The 20,334-nt window shown below is 41.4% G+C and overlaps 1 protein-coding gene across 10 annotated transcripts in view; it reads left to right on the top strand.

The window, feature by feature from the left end:
* Positions 1-20,334, top strand: part of SGIP1 (SH3GL interacting endocytic adaptor 1) — a 204,947-nt gene that overhangs the window by 176,555 nt on the left and 8,058 nt on the right. For all 10 annotated transcript variants that reach the window (XM_045802097.2, XM_087865980.1, XM_045802099.2 and 7 more), the window contains 6 exons: positions 1,133-1,244; positions 9,554-9,709; positions 14,554-14,686; positions 17,327-17,529; positions 18,663-18,727; positions 19,296-19,460. In XM_045802097.2, the coding sequence (XP_045658053.1) occupies positions 1,133-1,244; positions 9,554-9,709; positions 14,554-14,686; positions 17,327-17,529; positions 18,663-18,727; positions 19,296-19,460 (834 nt within the window). The remainder of the gene's footprint in view (positions 1-1,132; positions 1,245-9,553; positions 9,710-14,553; positions 14,687-17,326; positions 17,530-18,662; positions 18,728-19,295; positions 19,461-20,334) is intronic.

Raw genomic sequence — 20,334 nt, forward strand, 5'->3', positions numbered from 1 at the left:
TTTATTGAAGAGGGAGATACACAAAGGGTAGATTTTTTTAATGGCCAGAGAAGAGTACAGAAGTTACCAAAGGTAAAAGAAAAAAAAGCATAACACGTAGTCTGCTCCAGGGTGGGGAAGAGTAAATGTGCTTTGTTTGATAGGAAGGGGAAGCAGTGAGCGACGACATAATTAAATACTTTGTCATTACTAAAACTTTACTGTCTAGTACCATGCCTAGAAATGAATGGCAAAGACAATAATCCTAAATTTTGCTCCTTTCAGGAACCTCAAGTTATATCAAAACCATAAGAGAAAATGTTTCATTTACACAAACTGTATGGCATCATGGGGGAAACAAGAGCTTTTCAGGGCAGCAACTCTAGCTTTGAATTCTAGCTTTGCCACTTGCCCCTTATCTCTTTGAACTTTAGTTTTCTCTTCTGTAGAATAGAAATCGTTATGGTTATCCTAAAGGGCTGATGTGGGGTTTGAGTGAGATAATTCTTGGAAGGCATCTAGCACAGAGCCTGGCATGTAGCAGGTGTTCAATAAACCTGAGTGCTGCTGTCACTGTTTAGAGTATGAACTGATGTACTTGTGTCTTTGCCAAGTCATGGTGTACGTTATGTTGTGTATGTTTTTGGACATGTAAACTTGAGCCTACTTGATCTGAAGAGAATTGGGATTTTTGAAACAGAAATAATCCAGAAAAGGACAATGTGGAACATGGTACCCCATGGCCATTTGTCTCTTTAAAACAAAGAAAGTTTTGAGTGTAGGGTGAATGCTCAAATAGGAAACGAATAATGTTCCTTATTAACTACCTGCTGTACAAACTGTCATTCAAATACTGCCTTATGCTTTATGTAAAACATTGAAAACCCCCGATGACTTTATTCTTCTGCTTGGATTTTTTTCTGTAGAAAAATATGCAATTGATTTAATTTCAAGTGTGTGTGTTCGTAAACCAGCCAAATATTTCCTTTTAAATACTTGAGCTCTGTGTTGAATATATACGTATGGTTCTTAGCGCATTACTTTTTCTGTAATAGATTTCATCCTTTAATCCCTTTTTACTGGGCTTTTAGTTCCACAGATACTAATATGTCTCTTACGTCCATAATAAGTGAAAATTTTTCATTTTGTGCAGGTTCTTCCAGGGGACCCAGCCCCCTAACCATGGGAGCCCAAGACACCCTCCCTGTTGCGGCAGCATTTACAGAAACGGTCAATGCCTACTTTAAAGGAGCAGATCCAAGCAAGTAAGCCTGGGGCTTGGTCCGCTGTATTCTCCAAACTCTATCCTATTCAGTGGGGGAGCACCCTAGACATAACTATTTCATGCCTTGTCCTAAAACCAACCAAACAAACAAAACTCGGTTAACATTAATAGGTGGCATACATAGAATGGAGGAGAAATTTTAAATTAGAAATACTAATTTACTGCTTTTTTAAAAAGTGTGCCAAAAGGACCAATAATCTAACATCTTACTCCCCAGAAATGTCTGGTTCTGTTGTGGTTGCGAGTTTACAGAAAATCCTAGTGAACCCCATCAACAATGAAAAAATTTATTATCTCACAAAAGTAAATGTCTAGATCATGTCTTTATTGTCTTAGTCTTTGCTGGATGGGGATCACTCACATATGAACTGAGAAATGGTGCATGGGAATGAGAACCTGGAAAAAGACACATTGCATAACACAGAGATCAATGAGAAGACAAGTTATATGTTACCCTTACTAAGGAAAAACTGGCCAAAAAAATTACAATCACAGAAAAGTAAAAACTCTAGAGAAAAATGCACCACTCCCTATTTACATGAGTCAGATTTCAGTTATTTCAGTACATACTGACAGTGAACTTGACCTGAATGCATATGTAATATGACTAAATATTTTGACGTTCTATAAGGATTTCTCTGGATAGAGTTCAGGAAGTTTATGGATTCCCTGAAATTATACTGAATAGCTTATGTGTGTGTGCGTATGTACAGAGAGAGGGTCTATAGTATCCATCAATTTCACAAAGAGGTTTATGATCCAAAAAAAAAAAATTAAGACTGACTATTAGTCTACATTGAAAACAAAACACCAAAGTCAAACTGGCTTTCAAGTGTGTCATTAATACAATTCCAGACCTGAAGTGATGGATAAACAGAAGACAAACCTAAGTGAGGAAAGAATTGCTTTTTATTTTTTACTTACAAGGATGAGGGCTTAGAAGACCTTAGTACCCATGGAAATAAGAATTAGAAAAAGAAAATGTTCACATAGAACACTAGACTATTTTATGAAAAAACTTTGATAATTAAGTATAATTAGAACTTGGATTCCACATATATTTAAGTGAGAATTTATGTGACTAATTGTGAATCTTCTTTACACTTCAGCAACACTAGTTTCTGTAAGCCTAAATCTAGCAATATTATGCTGGGAAATATGCTTAGTAACTCCACCTTTGAGCGCCCTATTGAGACAGTGGGATCTATCAACCTCCCTAAATGTCATGTCCTTTTTTACAGCATTTAGATTTTATTCTAAGCCCAGACTATTGTAGACAAGCCAACACTATGGACTCTGGTGTTCTAGTCCACTTGAGATGCTATAACAGAATGCTGTAGCCTGAGTCGCTTCTAAGCCACAGAAATTTATTTCTCGTAGTTCTTGAGGCTGGAAGTCCAAGATCAAGGCTCTGGCAGATTCAGTATCTGACCAGAGGCAGGCTCCTGGTTCACAGTAACCTTAAATGGGAGGGGGTGTGTGGGCAGGAGGGGGAGGGTAATAGGGAGGTCTTCAGGGTCGCTTTTATAAAGGCACTGATCTCATTTATTACCCTCACGACCAAATCACCTCCCAACAGCCCACCTCCAAACACCATCATAGAGGAAATTAGATTGCAGCATATACATTTTGAAAGGATGCAGACATTCGGTCTGTAGCACTCTGGTTTCTCCCATGTCTTTTCTCTCTCATCTTCAAAGCAGGAAGGTCATTTGCCACGTCCACATACCGACAGGAATTAAAAGTTGCCTCGCACAGAGTGTGCATTTGAACTGTTAGAGCAAGTAAGTGCCACGTGCATAAGCTGCATATATACTTCACATACATACACACGTTTGTTCTGTAGGCTCTTCTTCGAACAAAGAATTTGCATAACTTTCTATAATAGCAGTTCTAGGATTGCTTATTATTGACTGACCTACCTATACCTTAGAAAGCTCAGGCTGACTGGAGTTGAGAAAGGCAGGTAGAAACACACCTTTAAAGAGTAGTCAGGGGACACCAGGGTGGCTCAGTTGGTTAAGCATCCGACTCTTGATTTCAGCTCAGGTCATCTCAGGGTCATGAGATTGAACCCCCTGTTGGGCTCTGCACTGAGGATGGAGGCTGCTTAAGATTCTCTCTCTCCCTCTCTCTCTCTGCCCCTCTCCCACAAACTCTCTCTCTCAAAAAAAAAGAATAAGAGTACTCAGGAGTGTGGAAAGTTGTCTATACCAGCATGCAAAACACTGGGATCACACAAGAATGAGTTCTTTTTTGTCTGCTTACTAACTGGCTTTCATTCATTCATTTATTCAGAGAGACCTAATTGGTAGTAGGTCTGGTTTGGTCGACCCCTAAAATCTATTCTCAGTGTATCACTCTTCTGCTCAATATCGTCCTCTCTTGTTCAGAGTAAAACCCTAATGCTTTACCGTGGTCTATGAGGCTCTCCATTATCTGTCCTTAAGACACTTCTCCCCTTTCAGCTCCCACCTCTCTGATCTGGTCTCCATCACCAGTGTCCTTACTGACTCCACTCTCGTCACACTGGCTTCATGGCTGTTCCTGTGCCATTAAGCCAACCTTATCTGCATCTCAGGGTCTTAGCATTTGTTGCCCTTTCAGCCTGGGTGAAATCTGCTCCAGCTATCTGACTTACTTGCCCCCTCACCTCTTTCTGGATTCTTCAGGAGATGTATCAGAGAACTTCCCTGTCCAAGCTGTGCAAATAGCAACACTGCTCCCCACCCGCTGTCAGCACTTTCTCCTTGCCCCATCGCCCTCCTCTCTAATTAACACGTTGCATGTTTTCAGTGTCCACTGTCTGTCTCTTCCCCCACTAGAATGTAAACTCCATGAGAACTGGGACTTTGAGCATTTTCTTCATTCCTACATCCTCAGCATCTAAAGCAGGACCTGGCAAAATTGCTGAAAGAGTTGAGTTGAATTACTCTTCTAACATTTACAGAATGACGGCTATGTGCCTGCCATTGTGCTAGATGGGGTTATATCGGTGAAAATAGGACCTGTGCATAAATATAATACCAAGTCCACTGTAGGAGAGGCATAGTTATGATGCAAGAGGAGTTAAGAAATTGTTTTTTTTTTTTTTTTAGGATTTTATTTATTTATTTGACAGACAGAGAGACAGCCAGTCAGAGAGGGAACACAAGCAGGGGGAGTGGGAGAGGAAGAAGCAGGCTCCCAGCGGAGCAGGGAGCCCGATGCGGGGCTCGATCCCAGGACTGTGGGATCAGGCCCTGAGCCCAAGGCAGACGCTTAATGACTGAGCCACCCAGGCGCCCCTGAGTTAAGAAGTTTTTAATAATAATCTTCTTTAAATCCCAAGGAGTGGTATAGCAGCCTACCAGTAACTTTGTGGGTTTCTTCCTATACCAGCTGGGTTCTTCATCCTGTTTGAGTCTCCCCAGCACATTATAGCAGGTGTGTGGGCCGGTGTGCACCTGTGAGCCTGGTATCCGTGACCTTGGCATTCCAGTGATGTGGCGCTTGAGCCAAACTAATATTGGTGTTTTCTTATGCCCTTCCAAATGAACTGAGTCTTTGACTTGAGGTGACTGCATAGACTGTGTCTGTTTTCAATTATATTGCCCTAAGTAGTTGCAGTATATATTGCATATTGGTAGATGGGAGATTCAGTAAATTTCATTAAAATTATGAGATCTGAAATTTATGAACAGATCATGAGGTGATGGTCTTCTAAATTTAATTTCAGCTCCAGGCATTGAATCATTTTAATTGCTGTTCCTTTGTGTTCACTTTCAAGGAAACATCTCAAGTTCAAAAATTCTATCATAGTGTGAGCGGGGGAGGGGGAGGATAAAGTCAAACACAGCAGCACATAGAGAAATGATACAGAAAACCATGTGGATTTGCTTTTGCCCATGGTTCCTTCTCATCCTTCACTCAAAGCCTTCCCCATTTGCTTTCAGACCATACATTGGAAACAGAAATCTACTACTTTAATTATTACAAACTATGATATATAATCCATTCAAGTATAGTTACACTCTTTCTCTGAGTACTGACAACACCCGTAGTAGGCATTTCGACACCCGAGTCTTTCTCGGTTGCTCATTGGCAGAGAACTCCTTGACTTTTGCTGTTGACTGGGGAATACATCTCCTGTTATTTGCTTCTATTTGAACAGCCCTGGTGCTGGGGATTAATTCTTTATTCCCCCGGAAAAATTATGTCTCTCAGCTATATTCTGTCTTTCCCTTATCGTCACATTTCAATTATTTATTCAAGTGTCTGTGTCCACAATTAAACTGGAAGTTTGGGCAAAGACCACAATTGTCCTGTTTCTCCTTGCCCAGTCCAGGGCATTACATAATACCTGGTACACTGTATAGTCACCCTATATAGAGTTGTTCAATGTGCCAATTTCTTTTAACATTTTATTGAGTTCCTACTCTGCACTAGGTTCTGTGTCATGCACATTTGCCTTTCTAGGACCCAAGACACAGCACCTGCCTTCACAATAGTGGGTGAGATGTGTAAGAAGCAATGAAACGGGGCATCTCGGTGCCCCAGATAGTTAAGCTGCTGCCTTCGGCTCAGGTCATGATCCCAGGGAGCCTGCTTCTCCCTCTCCTTCTGCCTGCCGATTCCCCTACTAGTGCTCTCTCTCTCTCTCACTCTCTCTCTCTGTCAAATAAATAAAATCTTAAAAAAAAGAATAAAGAAGAAGTGATGAAACCGTTTTTAAAAAAAAGTCTGTACCTCTGTCCAAGGAACCTAGAGAAAGGAAAAAGGAAGGAAAGCTGAATAAGGAGAATATTAAGGAAGGTTTCAGAAAGCCCTGCCTTTCTTGAACTGAGTCTTGAAACCTGGCAAGGAGTTTGGCTAGGACCCGAGCCCATGAAAGGGGATTTAGTAAAGGGAGGGAGGCTGGCTCTGCACAAAGGGCTGTACCCTCGGAAAGAAGACCGTGGGCTTAGCGATCCCAGCAGTGCATAGAGGTCACATTTATGTCAGGGATGCACTTCTGCTGACCTCACGTATATCGAATTCACACCTTTCCTGACCAAAATTGACCAGCATTTGTGCTGATTGGCTGAAGTGGTGCTGCCTGCGGCCATGGGGAGAACCCAGTTTATAAGTCACTTAGCCAAGGGACTTTGAAATTTTGCCATTCTTTTTTTTATAATATTTTTTAAATTATATTATGTTAGTCACCATACAGTACATCCCTAGTTTTTGATGTAAAGTTCCATGATTCATTACTTGCGTATAAGGGGGGGGGGTAAACAGAAGGGGGAATAAACCATGAGAGACTATAGACTCTGGGAAATTTTGCCATTCTTGACAAGTGTTTCATTTGTTGGGATTCACATGATTTCAAATTTTATTCGTACCATGAGTTTGCTAAGATCTCCACATTGCTGTATTTTAGATTTCTGTAACTCAAACTCACATGAAAGGTAGCCACGTTGCATACTGCTAGGAACAATCATTAAACACGTATTTTCCTTTAGTGAGTATGGGTTGCAAATATTCATTTTTGTATATGAAAATATTCATGTTTGTATAGAAAATTTCAGCTCTGGGAATAGATACTGGGTGATTTACTAATTCAGTAACGTTCTGCCTATGACCGCTGAGACGCAGTCCAGAAATGTAAGCTAAATGAAGAAGCTGAGTGCTTCTTAGAGTGGTTGATATTGAGGACTTCTTTCAGCAGCCGCCCAACGCTACCAGCCCTTTGAAGAAAGGGGCTGTTATGCTCATTTTTAAAGGGCCTCCCCACTCAAAACAAACAAGCAAAAATTACACAATTAGGAGTCAATAAACATTTACTGACTTAATAAATGCCACTCCCTCCCCCACTGACTAGTTTTCAAAAAAGAAACCTCGTCCCCCACCAAGACACCACTTAGATCTCCTTTTGAGCAACCTGGAAAAGCAACTGAGCGGATTCTTCACCCGTTAAAAACGCTGGAGCCGCCGCTGCCCACAGCAACATACTGAGATTAGACACTGAAGTCGGGTGTAACAAGCGCTCTAATTACTGTCGTCTTCTAGAGTTGGGAAATCACTCTGCACGTCCACATGCTGAAAAAACATCGAGAGTAGACTCAACTTAAGGCGGAGTCCGGGCTCAGCTCCAGTGAATAAAGCAAGGCTTCTGTTTCTAAAAGAGAAGGAAGACAGCAGAGTTGGCTCCCCAGCTGGGAGATCAGCAGTGTTCTCCGGAAGAGAGGGAAGCGCGAACTTCCGGAAACCAGAATTTCGTCCAGAGCAGTGCAGAGTTACGGATGATAATATCCGAATGAAGGGTGTGCGGACGAGGGAAAGGGGGACATAGAAACTTCGGGAAGCTCACCTGCCCCCCACCTCTACCTCAAACCCAGCCTGGCACACACGAGGCTGTAGCAATTCTTCACATAAGCCGTTTTAAACGTGTTCCAAGGGCCATCTCCCTTGTGCCCCATGTGTCTCATTAATCACAGTTAAACAGCCAGACGAGGTGACCGTGCAGCAAATAGAGTTCCCTGTACTCAGACGTGAGCAGAGTTTCCATCTATGAACCCCAATTTCCCTAGAACGTACACTCCTGAACTTAAAGTTGTAGGAGTTTTGTTTCTGGCTGTTGTGCACACAACAGGAGGCTGGAGTTGGAGAACCCGCTCGCACTGCAGGCTCCGGGCACTGGGGCAGCCCAGACACCTGTGCTCCAGGAGGCTGTGCCATGGGGCACTATCCAAGCCATGCGGGCTGCTGTCCACACTCTAGGGATGCCGCTTGCACCACGGAGGTCACAAGAGCCTGCAAGAGCCTGACGCCAGATACACCCAAAGAACAGCAGGAGCCTGCCTGGCAAACACCCTGGAAGCAGGAAGGAACAATCTCTTCTCCTGCAATGTCTTTTCAGCGCCCTCTACTGACAAAATCTAACACAGTGCCTGTTGGCAAAGAAAAAGTATCCATAAAGGGCCCAATAATAATTTGCTTAGTGCAGGCAATAAAGGGTGAATTGGAACTACATTGCTTTTATGTAGAAACTGACACAATGATTATAAATTTGATATGTAAACTCAAAGGACCTACAATAGCCAAAACAATTCTGAAAAAGAACAAAGTTGGTGGATTAATACTACTTGATTTCTGTGTGATCCAGGGATTCCACTCCTATATAATTTACCAAAAGAAGTGAGAGCAGATGTCCATACAAAGACTTGTAGAAACATATTCATCACAGCTTTATTTGTAATACTCAAAAACTGGGAAAAAATCCAAATGTTCTTCAACCAATGAATGGATCAAAAAGAAAAAAAGACAGTGGCATGACCACATGCTACACAACAATAAAGTCATGAACTCTTGGTACTCACCCTACACAGATGAGCTCAGAATAATTACGGAGTAGAAGAAGCCAGATCAAAAGAATCACATACTTTATGATTCTGTTTACATGAAATTCTAGAACGTGCAAATTAATATGTAGTGTCAGAAGGCATATTAGCAATCGCTTAGGGGTAGGGAGTGGAAGGGTGGAGAACAGCAGCAGAGAGAGATCACAGAAATGCTTGCGGCAACTTTTAGGGATGCTGAGTATGTTCAGTAACTTGATTGCATGATGACTTCACAGGTGTGTAAGATACCGAAAATTATGGAATTTTACACTATAAATGAGTGCCATTTGTTGTATGTCAATTATGCCTCAATAAAGCCCTTTTCTTTAAAAAAAAAAAAAGGATTCTTCTTCCTTCCAAATTATCATCCTATCCTGCTAACTTATATGACTGATTTTGACAGTTTCAACCAAACAGACAAGGAATAAAGATATAGCTCAATGGAAGCAAGAAGCTTACCTCTCGAGTACAGAAGGGAACACGCTCAAGGCATCGATCATGTTACTGAGCACTAAAATAAGTCCCAGTGAGTGGTGTGGTGACACTGTGTGATTGATTTAATATCTTCACATACGCTGCCAAAGATTAAGAAATCAGAGACAGAGAACCAGCAGCATAGATGATTCGATTTGTGAGGTGAACATATAGACTTACCTACAGAAACACAGAAGCCGTATTTTTCTTCTGAGAGTTCAAAAACACATTCAACAAATGGGCACTTTTTTGGTTAAGTGTTAACACAAACCTTGCATCCTCGGGTCTTAGAAATGATTTAGTAGTTGACAGTGGAATCGTAAGAGCTTAACTTTGGTCTCTTCTGTTGTGTAATATTGTTACATAAATCATTTCTTTTTCACAACTGTTTTGATTCACAGTGTATTGACTGGAGTTTCCTCTCTCTTTCCTCTCGTGTGTTTTGATATGCCAGATGTATCGTGAAGATTACTGGAGAAATGGTGCTGTCCTTTCCTGCCGGCATCACCAGACACTTTGCCAACAACCCATCTCCAGCTGCTCTGACTTTTCGGGTGATAAATTTCAGCAGGTTAGAACACGTCCTGCCAAATCCCCAACTTCTCTGCTGGTAAATATATTTTGCACAAATTTTTTAGAGATGTGTGTGGCTTAGCGCTGGGTACTTACATGAGGGAGATACCTTAACAGGAATGTTGCACGGTAGAGAAATTACCTCTACTCAGATATGTTTGAAGATTCCACCCAGACCATGGTTGCCACCTGTCAAAGTCTTTAGCAGGCGCTCGTGTGTGTGTGCTTATATGTATTCTCCTGGCCGACTATCTCAAGTGGCTAAAGAGACATTTAGAGTAATAAAATCTGTATTAGTGACTGTTTGTTCGTGGTCTGTTTTACTGACCATCAGTAAACAGTGGATAAGGATGGTGGGAAATCAGCCCAATAAAAGGAATAAAATCCATTTGTTGTATTAGCATCTTTTAAAATCAAATGATATTTGAACTCTGAGCTATTCTTCACATGAGCTTGAAAGTCTTTTTTGTGAAATATATAATTTCCTGGCAATGGTAAATTTTTTTATGGAACTCTACATGTATTCAAAGAAGCTTATGCGAATTTGTATAAATACACTTTTTCACATTTTCTAACTATTAAATCTGAACATGATGTCTTTATCATACTTACATACGTGCAGATTCACCCAAACATACACATGTATGAAGCGATTAAAAACGATCAGCTATACAAGTTAATTATTGCCAACGAACGAGACAGAAGCTGTCATGCCTGACAGCTTCCTCTCCATCATTAAGTCCTGATATTTTACTTAAAAGTCTTTCTCTAAAGTGGCCATGTTTTTCTCTTTACTGTGACCTCCCCTGTCCAAGTGACCACTGTCATTTTCCCGGACCACTGAAATTGCTTTCGTCCTTCCTCTCCTGCGCCCACTCTTGCCCCATGCCTACATATTTACACAACAGCTGAATGACTTTTCCTGAGGTGAATCAGGTCATCGCCATGCATAATCCCCAGGTGGCTTCACATTGCGTCTGTACCAGAATGCGAACTTGTTACCATTGCCTTTGAAGCCCTGAGTCATCTACCCTCGCCTGCTTCTCTGTTATCAGCTCCCGCCATCCTGCCTCAGAACCTTGTAGCTCCAGCCAGACCTGCCAGTCTTAGAACAGGCGGAGTCCTTTCCCACGTCAGGAATTTGTGTGCTTGCTTCCTCTGCCTCCAGTACTATTCCTGCCCCTCTGCACCTGACCGTGACTCACCCTTCAGACCTCAGCTCTGCTTGGCCTCCCCTGACCATTCCACTCCCCTCTTTACCGCCAACCCCCATCCCCAAACTAAATATGTCCTCTTGTTGTTCTCTCTCAAGATACCCTATTCTTCCCCTTTTGTCCCTTACTAGAATTAAGACATATGTACATTCATCCGTCTCCCCCACTAGTCTGTAAAATCCATGAGGGAATGGACACATCTCTTAGTTGACCATCACATCCTCGATATCTTCCACTGTGCCTGGCATCCAGTAAAGACTTAACTAACATTTGTTGAGTGAAGGAACAACTCAATGATTTAAAGAATTTAGTCAAGCTGGATATTTATGTAGAAATAACTAAAGGCGGGGGGTGGGGGGCTGGGTGGCTCAGTGGTTAAGCCACTGACTCTTGATTTCTAGTCAGGTCATGATGTCAGGGTTGTGAGATGGGGCAGGCTCCCTGTGTGGAGCTTAAGATTCTCTCTCTCCCTCTGCCTCTCCCCCCACCCCCCCGAGCTGCACCCTGCCCCCGAGCGTGCACATGCATGCATGCATGCTCTCTCTCTCTCAAAAAAAAAGAAAGAAAGAAAAGAAAAAAGAAATGACTAAAGGTTATTGGCATTTAGAACTGAAGGACCAACATAGTCACTTTCTTCACTGAGTGAGACTTTTTCATTCCAGTGGTGACAAAACCGTCACAGGTCTTTCAGGTGATTACCAAGATCACCGCCCCCTCTTTGGTCATTGCCATCGTTTAACTAGAAAACTTGATTCCAGGTTTAAAAGTATGGAAAGAAATGGTTACCCATTAAATGAAAAATAAACGTAAAACAATCAAGATTAGAAATCAGCAGCTTCTTATTTCACTTTTCCCTCCCTATTTTTGATGTGCACATTGAGCCAGTTAATTTTTTTCAATTTATTTAAATTCCAGTGAGTTACCATGGAGTGTAATATTAACTTCAGGTGTAGAATTCGGTGATTCATCACTTAACATACAACACCCAGTTGAGCCAGTTTTATTTTTCAAGGTTCCTCCGTCTGAAATTAGGGATTCTGTGCCACCATCTCACTGGTTTGTTTGTTAGTAAGACTAATGTCACGGTTGCTGTTGCATTTTTAGGTAGTTATGTGGCCAAGATTTTAGGCATATTTGCGAGAGTTTTATATTTATATTAATATATTGGTCCTATGTATTGAATTAAGTCACACTCTGAGTATGTTTTTGTCTGACAAAATATTATATAGACTCTTACATTATTGTAAGACAAAAAAACAAAGACTCCTCATTAATTTGGACCTTATGAACCCTAAATATTTGATTATTGTGTCAGGGCTGTGACTGGTAACCATAGTCATAGAGCCTATGTGGGTTTGTTAAGCAGGACGGTTCCACCCTCCCTGCTACTCTCCCTAGTTTTTAAAAGGCAACATTATCAAGTATTATTCCCCATTGCAGCACAGCTTTTAACCTCTGTCGCCTTTGGCCCAGCCAATTCTCTCATTTTTGTGTTCGGAAAGACTTCTCTTAGGTTAACAGCTTGCTCCTAAAGACATTTGGGTTTGCAATCCCTTGTGAGGGACCAAATTGAAGTTTACTTCTTACTTTTCCCTAACAAAAGGGGTTTGCTTGGTAAAGAACGCAGGAACAATTGCTAAACCAATCATGAGACTAAAGAATTTTCAAGACTTCTTGAGCATTCAAGAATTGTATCTCCATCTGATTGGGATCTCTGTTTGATACTGGCAAAGCTTTCTTGAATATTTATTAAAGCAAGTTCTCTGAGGAATTACTGTAGGTATATGACTAAGTTTAATTTGTTATTAAGCTTAGAAAATACATTTCCTTAAAAAATAGTGTCATTGACATTTTCCCAGCTATTCAGATCTACTTAGTACAAATTAATGACTGGTTGCTGGATATTAATTCTACACCTCTTTTTGGTACAGTGGGAAATATGACCTGTAGTCTACTGACCTGGGCTGGAATCCTGACTCTGTTACTTATTTGCTGTTCACCTTAAGCAAATTACTTAATTTCACTGACTTTCTATTACTCTTATCTCCTGCCTCTGGGTAACTTGGATGCATTTAGGTAATAAAAGTTTAGATAGCCCTCATCAGCATCCTTAGCTCAGCTTGACCAGGAGCAAAATCTCAGGAGCCAGGAGTCTTTTCCATCTACTTCCTACACGCCCAGAGTTAGAGAGCTTTGCTTTGTCCTCAACAACCTATACCAGCGCACAGCAGAACCACATGGGTCATGCTGAGACCGGGGCCACAAAACCAGTCCCTCCTAACAGATCAGTAGTAGTTTTAAAGAAAGCCCTGATGTTTCTTGACTCACTTTCTTGATTTGTTTGACTTTGGAGGTTGAATCATAGCAACTTACTTTTGACCTGTCTTCATCATTTTATTTATTTATTTGGGGGGGGGTGGATAGGGGAAGAGGGAGAGAGAGAATCCTTTAAAAAAAAAAAGATTTATTTATATTAAAGAGAGAGCATGAGCAGGGGAGGGGCAGAGGGAGAGAATCTCAAGCACACTCCTCACTGAGCCTGGAGCAGACAGGACTGGATCTCATGACCCTGGGATCATGACCCGAGCCAAAATCAAGAGTTGGAGGCTTAACCAACTGAGCCACCCAGGTGCCCTGAGACAGAGAATCGTAAGCATGCTCCACACTCAGCATGGAGCTCAGTGTGGGACTCAGTCTCACAACCCTGAGATCATGACCTGAGCCAAAATCAGGAGTCGGTAGCTTAACCGACTGAGCCACTCAGGCACCCCTGCCATCATCACGTTATTATTATCACCCTTTTGTCTTCTTAACCTCTAATTTTCATTCAGTAAGTAAGTCATAGGTCAGTTTACTGAATTCATTGGGCCCTCAGTTTCCTCGTTATGTGGAAAGTGAGCGGAGGCTTCTCACACTCTTGCCTGATTCCTTTTGTCCTTGAGACAAGCACTTTCAAGATACGTTGGGTGAATGACGTGTGGACAGACATCTGAGCAAAACTAACAAATTCGTAGGAATACCAAACTCCTGAATTCATCAAGACTGCACTGCTCGATTATAACTACCATGATTATTATCATCCACATTCCAGGATCATCTTGTAAGCACGGTGACTGTTTTATGATTTAGATGCTCTTCAGTGAAATACCTTGGTAGTTTTAGTATGGTCCTGTTCCCCTCTGTTGGAGATAAAGACTGTGCTTGCATTTGGCCAAATATTTAACTCAGTAATTTCTGAGAAACCACTGTTCAAGTCAATACAAAAGAAAAAAGAAAAGAAAAAAAAATCAATGTCCTCAGCTCCTTGATTGCATTAACTGACTAATTCAGAGGAAACTGGTGATGTAGAAAGGGCTATTAAGTTTGGGTTAATAAATAATTCACTCTTTAAAGCAACCAGTTATTATCAGGATTGGTTGATATTACTAGGTACTCACTGAGATTCATAGCAATACAATCATGCCTCCCTATGGGTATTAATCTGTTAACATAATGCCATTCAGAACTGCAATTGTACTAAAACTACGCTACTTCTAATAATATGATCTCTACAGACTGTCGAAGGTGGATAGAGAAATCAGGTGACAATTTGCTAAGATGCTTCTTTGTTTGGGTGGATATTTTTCACAAGATGCTACTCAATAACTTTTTCTTCCCAACTGAATAGCGATAATACTCAAAATGATGCCAATACCAAGGAATTCTGGGTAAATATGCCAAATTTGATGACTCACCTAAAGAAAGTGTCGGAACAAAAACCCCAGGCTACATATTATAATGTGGACATGCTCAAATATCAGGTAAGCCTATTCATATAGTCGAGGTGTCTCTTTCACATTGTAAATGTATATTCTAACATTAAATAAAAGCAAATAAAATAACATTTCTTTTAATATAACTTAAAAGCTATAATTTTTTTTAAAGATTTTTTATTTATTTATTTGACAGAGATAGAGACAGCCAGCGAGAGAGGAACACAAGCGGGGGGAGTGGGAGAGGAAGAAGCAGGCTCATAGCGGAGGAGCCTGATGTGGGGCTCGATCCCATAACGCCGGGATCACGCCCTGAGCCGAAGGCAGACGCCTAACCGCTGTGCCACCCAGGCGCCCCTAAAAGCTATAATTTTTAAGAAAAGAAACCTAAAAGCCTACTTGGACACAACAAAAATGAAGTTGCAGAAACTTTCAATAGTTGAGATTATAAATATTGGTCAAGTATTCACTGTAGTGGTAATATACCCTACAGTATATTTGGACATTATCAATAATACTGGACAAACATGACACCACAGTAATTCATCACCCATAAAGTTAAAATATAATAAAAAGTACATTTTTATTTAACCTTTTTTCCCCAAAACATTTAAACACATTTAGTGACTGCTTTAAGCTTCTGAGAGAAATGGAAAGGAGCAAGAAAAGCAAACTCCAATAAAATGTTTCCCTGAATGAGAAATTAAATTTAGAGGCACATGCATGGTTCTTTATGCTCAAAGGGGTAAAAGTAAAACTGCTTGTTTTCTTTCATAAACGTTCATTACAAACACCACGTCTACATTGTCACTTCAGATTAAAAACATTTTTTAAACTCTTAAATGCTCTGGGATTTTTTTTTTTGGTCTCCACATTCGTCATTAAGTAAATCTAGGGAGTAGCCAGAATTCACCTATTGCAACATGAGGCTGGTGTAAAGTATTAAATTGTAGGCAAGAAACTGAATTCTGGAATTAAGTCAGCTTCCTACTGGCCACTGACTTTAGGCACTTAATCTTCCTGAACCTCTGTTTCCTCATCTGCAAATAAGGATAATAACAATTCCTTCCTAGATATTTTATAGGTTGCTGTGAGAAGCTAATAGCCTAATATATTTCAGAGTATTTATAAAATGTGAGTAGCCCTAGGCCTGCCGTTCTGTTTTGAAGTGAGCTCGGAGGAACCCCTTTGGCTGTTACTTAGTTGTGGTGGCGGTGTGGTCCAATGATGCAAGGAGTGGGGTGGGAGGCACAACAAGCATTTTGTGGGATTGCCCTCCAATCTCAGCATGGTTCGTTTCTGGCCACCAGGAGCATCCTCCAGGGCCTGGGACAATCACAAACACACCCGCACGGATCCCAAAAGCCCCGTCACTGGGTACAGGAGCCTCTGTGAAGTCAAGAACCACGACTGAGACAGAGCACAGAATCGGGCAGGGAGGGGTCAGTCTGCTCTGCTTTCGAGTCACCTTAAATAACGTATTTCCAAGCAAAGCTCATTTGCAGAGGATTGTGCTGCAAAAAAATATTGGAAGTTTTAAAACGTATAATGGTTATCTCCCTAAAATTGTCATCAAAAGCCATGTCTATCACTTTGTCAAAGAACTCATATCTGGGCTTGTTTCTGCAGCAACCGTTGCTGCCTTATGAGCTCGGCCTGCCCTCAGACCCCTTCCCCGTGGTGTCCATATTGCAGGCATCGCTAGGCCTAGAGGCAGCTGTTTATAGTCTTTAAAATCAGCAAACTCGTACTCCGTGAATAAAACCACAAGGGTGTAGACATCACCCACGCGGCCCCTGCCGTGTACGTGTGCTGGTAACAGAAGAGTGTCCTGGAGCTATTCATCGTCACCGTGAACAGTCGAGAAATAATAACATGATGGAGTTTGCACTGTGGATCCAGAAATAAGTTGGTATTATTGTCTTTAGTAAGACAATACTGTTGGTTCTGCAAACATGGCTTTTCCTTGGTCAAACGCACAGTGGATTGCAACTAGAATTGACAGGAGACAGTAGAATGTACCCCTTCCAGTTAGAGGATATGGGTTCAAGTGCTCACTTTGGCAAATCCCAAAGGAGTAATGATAACCCGCTTCATCTAACTCACTGGTGTGTTGTGAAGCGATAGTATGATAAGAGTATTAATAGGTAATATGTATGAAAACGTTAATGGTTTACTAAGTGCTAGGCACTATGCTGACTTTCACATAAAATAGCTTCGATCTTCCAGACAAGCCTACGGGTAGATATTATTGTTACAATTCCCATTAGGCAGCTGAAGAAGTTACTGAGACTCAGAGAGGTTTGGTGACTGGCCCAAGATCACTGAGCTTGTAAGTGACCGTCAGAACTCACCTCCAAGACTGTCTTTCTCCTTGGCCTCGGCTCCTAACCCGTGTGCTACCACGTCCCTACCTGACACAAGTGATTTGTAAACTCGAAAGTGCCGTAGAGAGTTTAGCAACTGATTGTGTTTTTAATCCTGTAACAACTTCCGTGCAGCACGCACCTCTCTCTCCCAGGGCCCCCTTCACGGTGCTGCTTACCGAGGGGCCGTCTGTGAGCAGCACCAACCACGGGATGACGTTTGACGGCAAAGAATGTTCCTATGGGAGATAATCATAACTTCTGGCTTTGTTTCAGATTAACGGTCGAGCCTTAAGTATTCTCTTTCCTGTCGTTTGGCAAGGTGTCTGCCCAGGGCATCCAGTCCACACCTCTGAACCTGGCAGTGAACTGGCGGTGTGAGCCGGCCAGCACTGACCTACGCATAGATTACAAATACAACACGGACGCCATGACGACTGCCGTAGCCCTCAACAATGTGCAGTTCCTGGTCCCCATCGATGGAGGAGTAACCAAGCTGCAGGCCGTGCTCCCACCCGCAGTCTGGTAAGGAGCCACCAGTCCCCTTCCTCCTTCCCCCACAGCTCTTTCTGGGCAAAGGGCTCACAGACTTCTTAGCGTTTGTGTTTCCTACAGGAGGACATCACAGCAGGCCTGTGTGTCAGGGTTCAGGGCAGGAAACAGAAACCATTCTGTTATTTTAAGCAGAGAAGGATTTAACGCAGGGATTTAGATGCTCACAGAACAGTGGAAGTGCGAGAGGAATACGTTTTAGGCTGGATCTCCAAGAACGTTTCCCAGAACACCGCAGAACTGCTCCTTCTGTCACAACCAAGACGTAGAGAAATCAGAAAGCTGCCCGTGGAACCACTGAATTCAAGAACTCACCACTGCCACATTGATCCAAGGATAAGAAAGTTCCTATGGGCACTGCCTTAACTGCTTCTCAACACTCACAACAGGAGGCTGGACTGCACGCAGCACATTGGAAGATGATCCCCACGTCTCAGGCTGCTGGCCAGCAGGAAAGAAAGAACCGAAAACATGGCAGATGAATGGCCTCTGCCTCCCTTCTATCCTCCAAATCTCAAGGAGTGCATGTAATCGGTGGACCCTAATCTGTCACTAGGACCCCAACTGCAGGGACGTCTGAGAAATGTAGGGTTTTGTTTTGTAGCCTCTGGACTATAAAAAGGCACCACTAGAGAAGGTACGAGAACAGCCACTGAAGAGACACTGAGGACTGATGGTAGCTGTTATAAAGAACTTGTTCTCTTGTGAAAAGTATTCTAGTTTTCCCATGTGATTGTCAGAAGCAAAAACTAGAACATTAAAAAAAAGTCAGCCATATGACCGCTCCAACTTAAGTTACCTGAATTAATTGATTAAGACTTATCTTCTATGATAAGTAGATGTGTCAAAAAATGTAACTGCATTGTCCTCTATATGTTTTCCTACCTGACAGTGTTGTGGCTGGTTACAATAAGAAACAGAAAAAAGAGAGAATTTATGTGTGGATGGATGGATGGGTGGATGGATGAATAGATGGATAATGCTTAAATTGTAGTTAACATTGTCAAGATCCATTTTTTTAAACTAACACTATCTAGAAAATATATGGCATCCATTAAACAAAAACCTTTGCATATGCAAAAGCCTTTTACCTATTTTATTTTTAGGAATGCTGAACAACAAAGAATATTGTGGAAGATTCCTGATATTTCTCAGAAGTCAGAAAATGGAGGTAATGCAATCACAAGCTTACTTTATTTAATATATAAAGCTGAAATAACTTTCAGGTATTAGAAAACTGTTAAAATACACAGCGTTAGAAGCAAGCAAAGTATTTCACTTTACTTTGGTATATACTTATTTCAAGTATATACCAAGCAAATAATTCCTCAGTGAATCCTCTGCTTCCCCTTTTCTGCCCAACCCCACATCAAACAGGCCATACTTCAAACAGAGAAGAGCTTTTAATGAGGCATGTTTTCATTTTGTGTCGGATCTCCACTCCCTGGTAGTTGAGGTATTTCTCACTTTCCTCTGACTGGGAAAATACGTTGCCTTCCAAGTAATATGCTCCCAAATTTTGAAGTACCATTTGGTTGAATTACACTTTCAATCAGTGTGGAAAAAAAGTTCCTCAAGATATTTCATGCTAAATTTTATTCATCGCCGTTTTGTCACTGAAACATATACTATTTTCTAGTAAATTAGATTTTCTATGTTAACTTTTGAATACAATTTCCCAAAACTATTATCCAGCATGTGGTGATGACTGTTTTCTTGTAATGATACTCTTTTTATAGGGGTGGGTTCTTTACTGGCAAGATTTCAGTTATCTGAAGGCCCAAGCAAACCCTCCCCATTGGTCGTGCAGTTCACAAGTGAAGGAAGCACCCTTTCTGGTTGTGACATTGAACTTGTTGGAGCAGGGTATCGGTTTTCACTCATCAAGAAAAGGTTTGCTGCAGGTAGGTGGGCATCCACTGAGTTTTCATTTGCAAAAATAGTGTTGTCTTAGCTACTCTCTCAAGTAGGAACAGGGTCTGATTTGCTCATCTTTTTTCTTTTCCTCTTCCCCACTCCCAATCCCCATTTCCCATCCTAGTTAGAAAACAAACCAATTGTAGAATGAAGTAAAAATGGGATAATAAACTGGAAATCAGAATTAAGAAGGCCCTGGCTACTTATCCGGCTCTGTTTCTTATGTGGGAATGACCAGTCTTTCCAATTATATACATTATATACACTGAGGTCAATGGAGTAAATCCTACTGTTTTTATATTGACAAACAAAATACATGCTATGTGTGTCTGAATTTACCTCTTATCTGAAGACTTTTCTTCTCCAACAAGACTTCATAGATTTTAGATTTGTCAGGCATAGCTGAAATCTGAGAAGATCCATCCTTCACTTTAATATGAGCAACCTTAAAGAATCTAGGCCAGGTATCAGAAATGGTTGCCCAGGAGCTGAATATGGGAGGTTTTTGGCTCACATGATAATTTTGGCACACATGCCAGATGGCACTCCTCCTTGTTGGCGAAGGAGTCCCCGATACTAGGGTGTCAGTGACTTGTCAGGATAACTCCTGGTTCTAATGCCTGCTGTACTCATGTAATTATTAATTATAACCCTTCCACTCTCAAAAATGATCCGGGTTATATGATTACTCTTCTCATAACAAGTTGGATTCCCACATCCAGAAACAAATCTCCCAACCTATCCTAAAACCCAAACCTCTGCAAAGTGTTCGTACATGGAAATCTGAAAAGGCCACTAGCTGGTCTGGGAAGTTGAAAACTTAAGAAATTGTATATATTTTATACTAGCATTGCACCCCTC

The sequence above is a fragment of the Ursus americanus genome, chromosome 12 (assembly GCF_024610735.1).
Source record: "Ursus americanus isolate L20-20 chromosome 12, mUrsAme1.1.p, whole genome shotgun sequence".
NCBI classification, from domain to species: Eukaryota; Metazoa; Chordata; class Mammalia; order Carnivora; family Ursidae; genus Ursus; species Ursus americanus.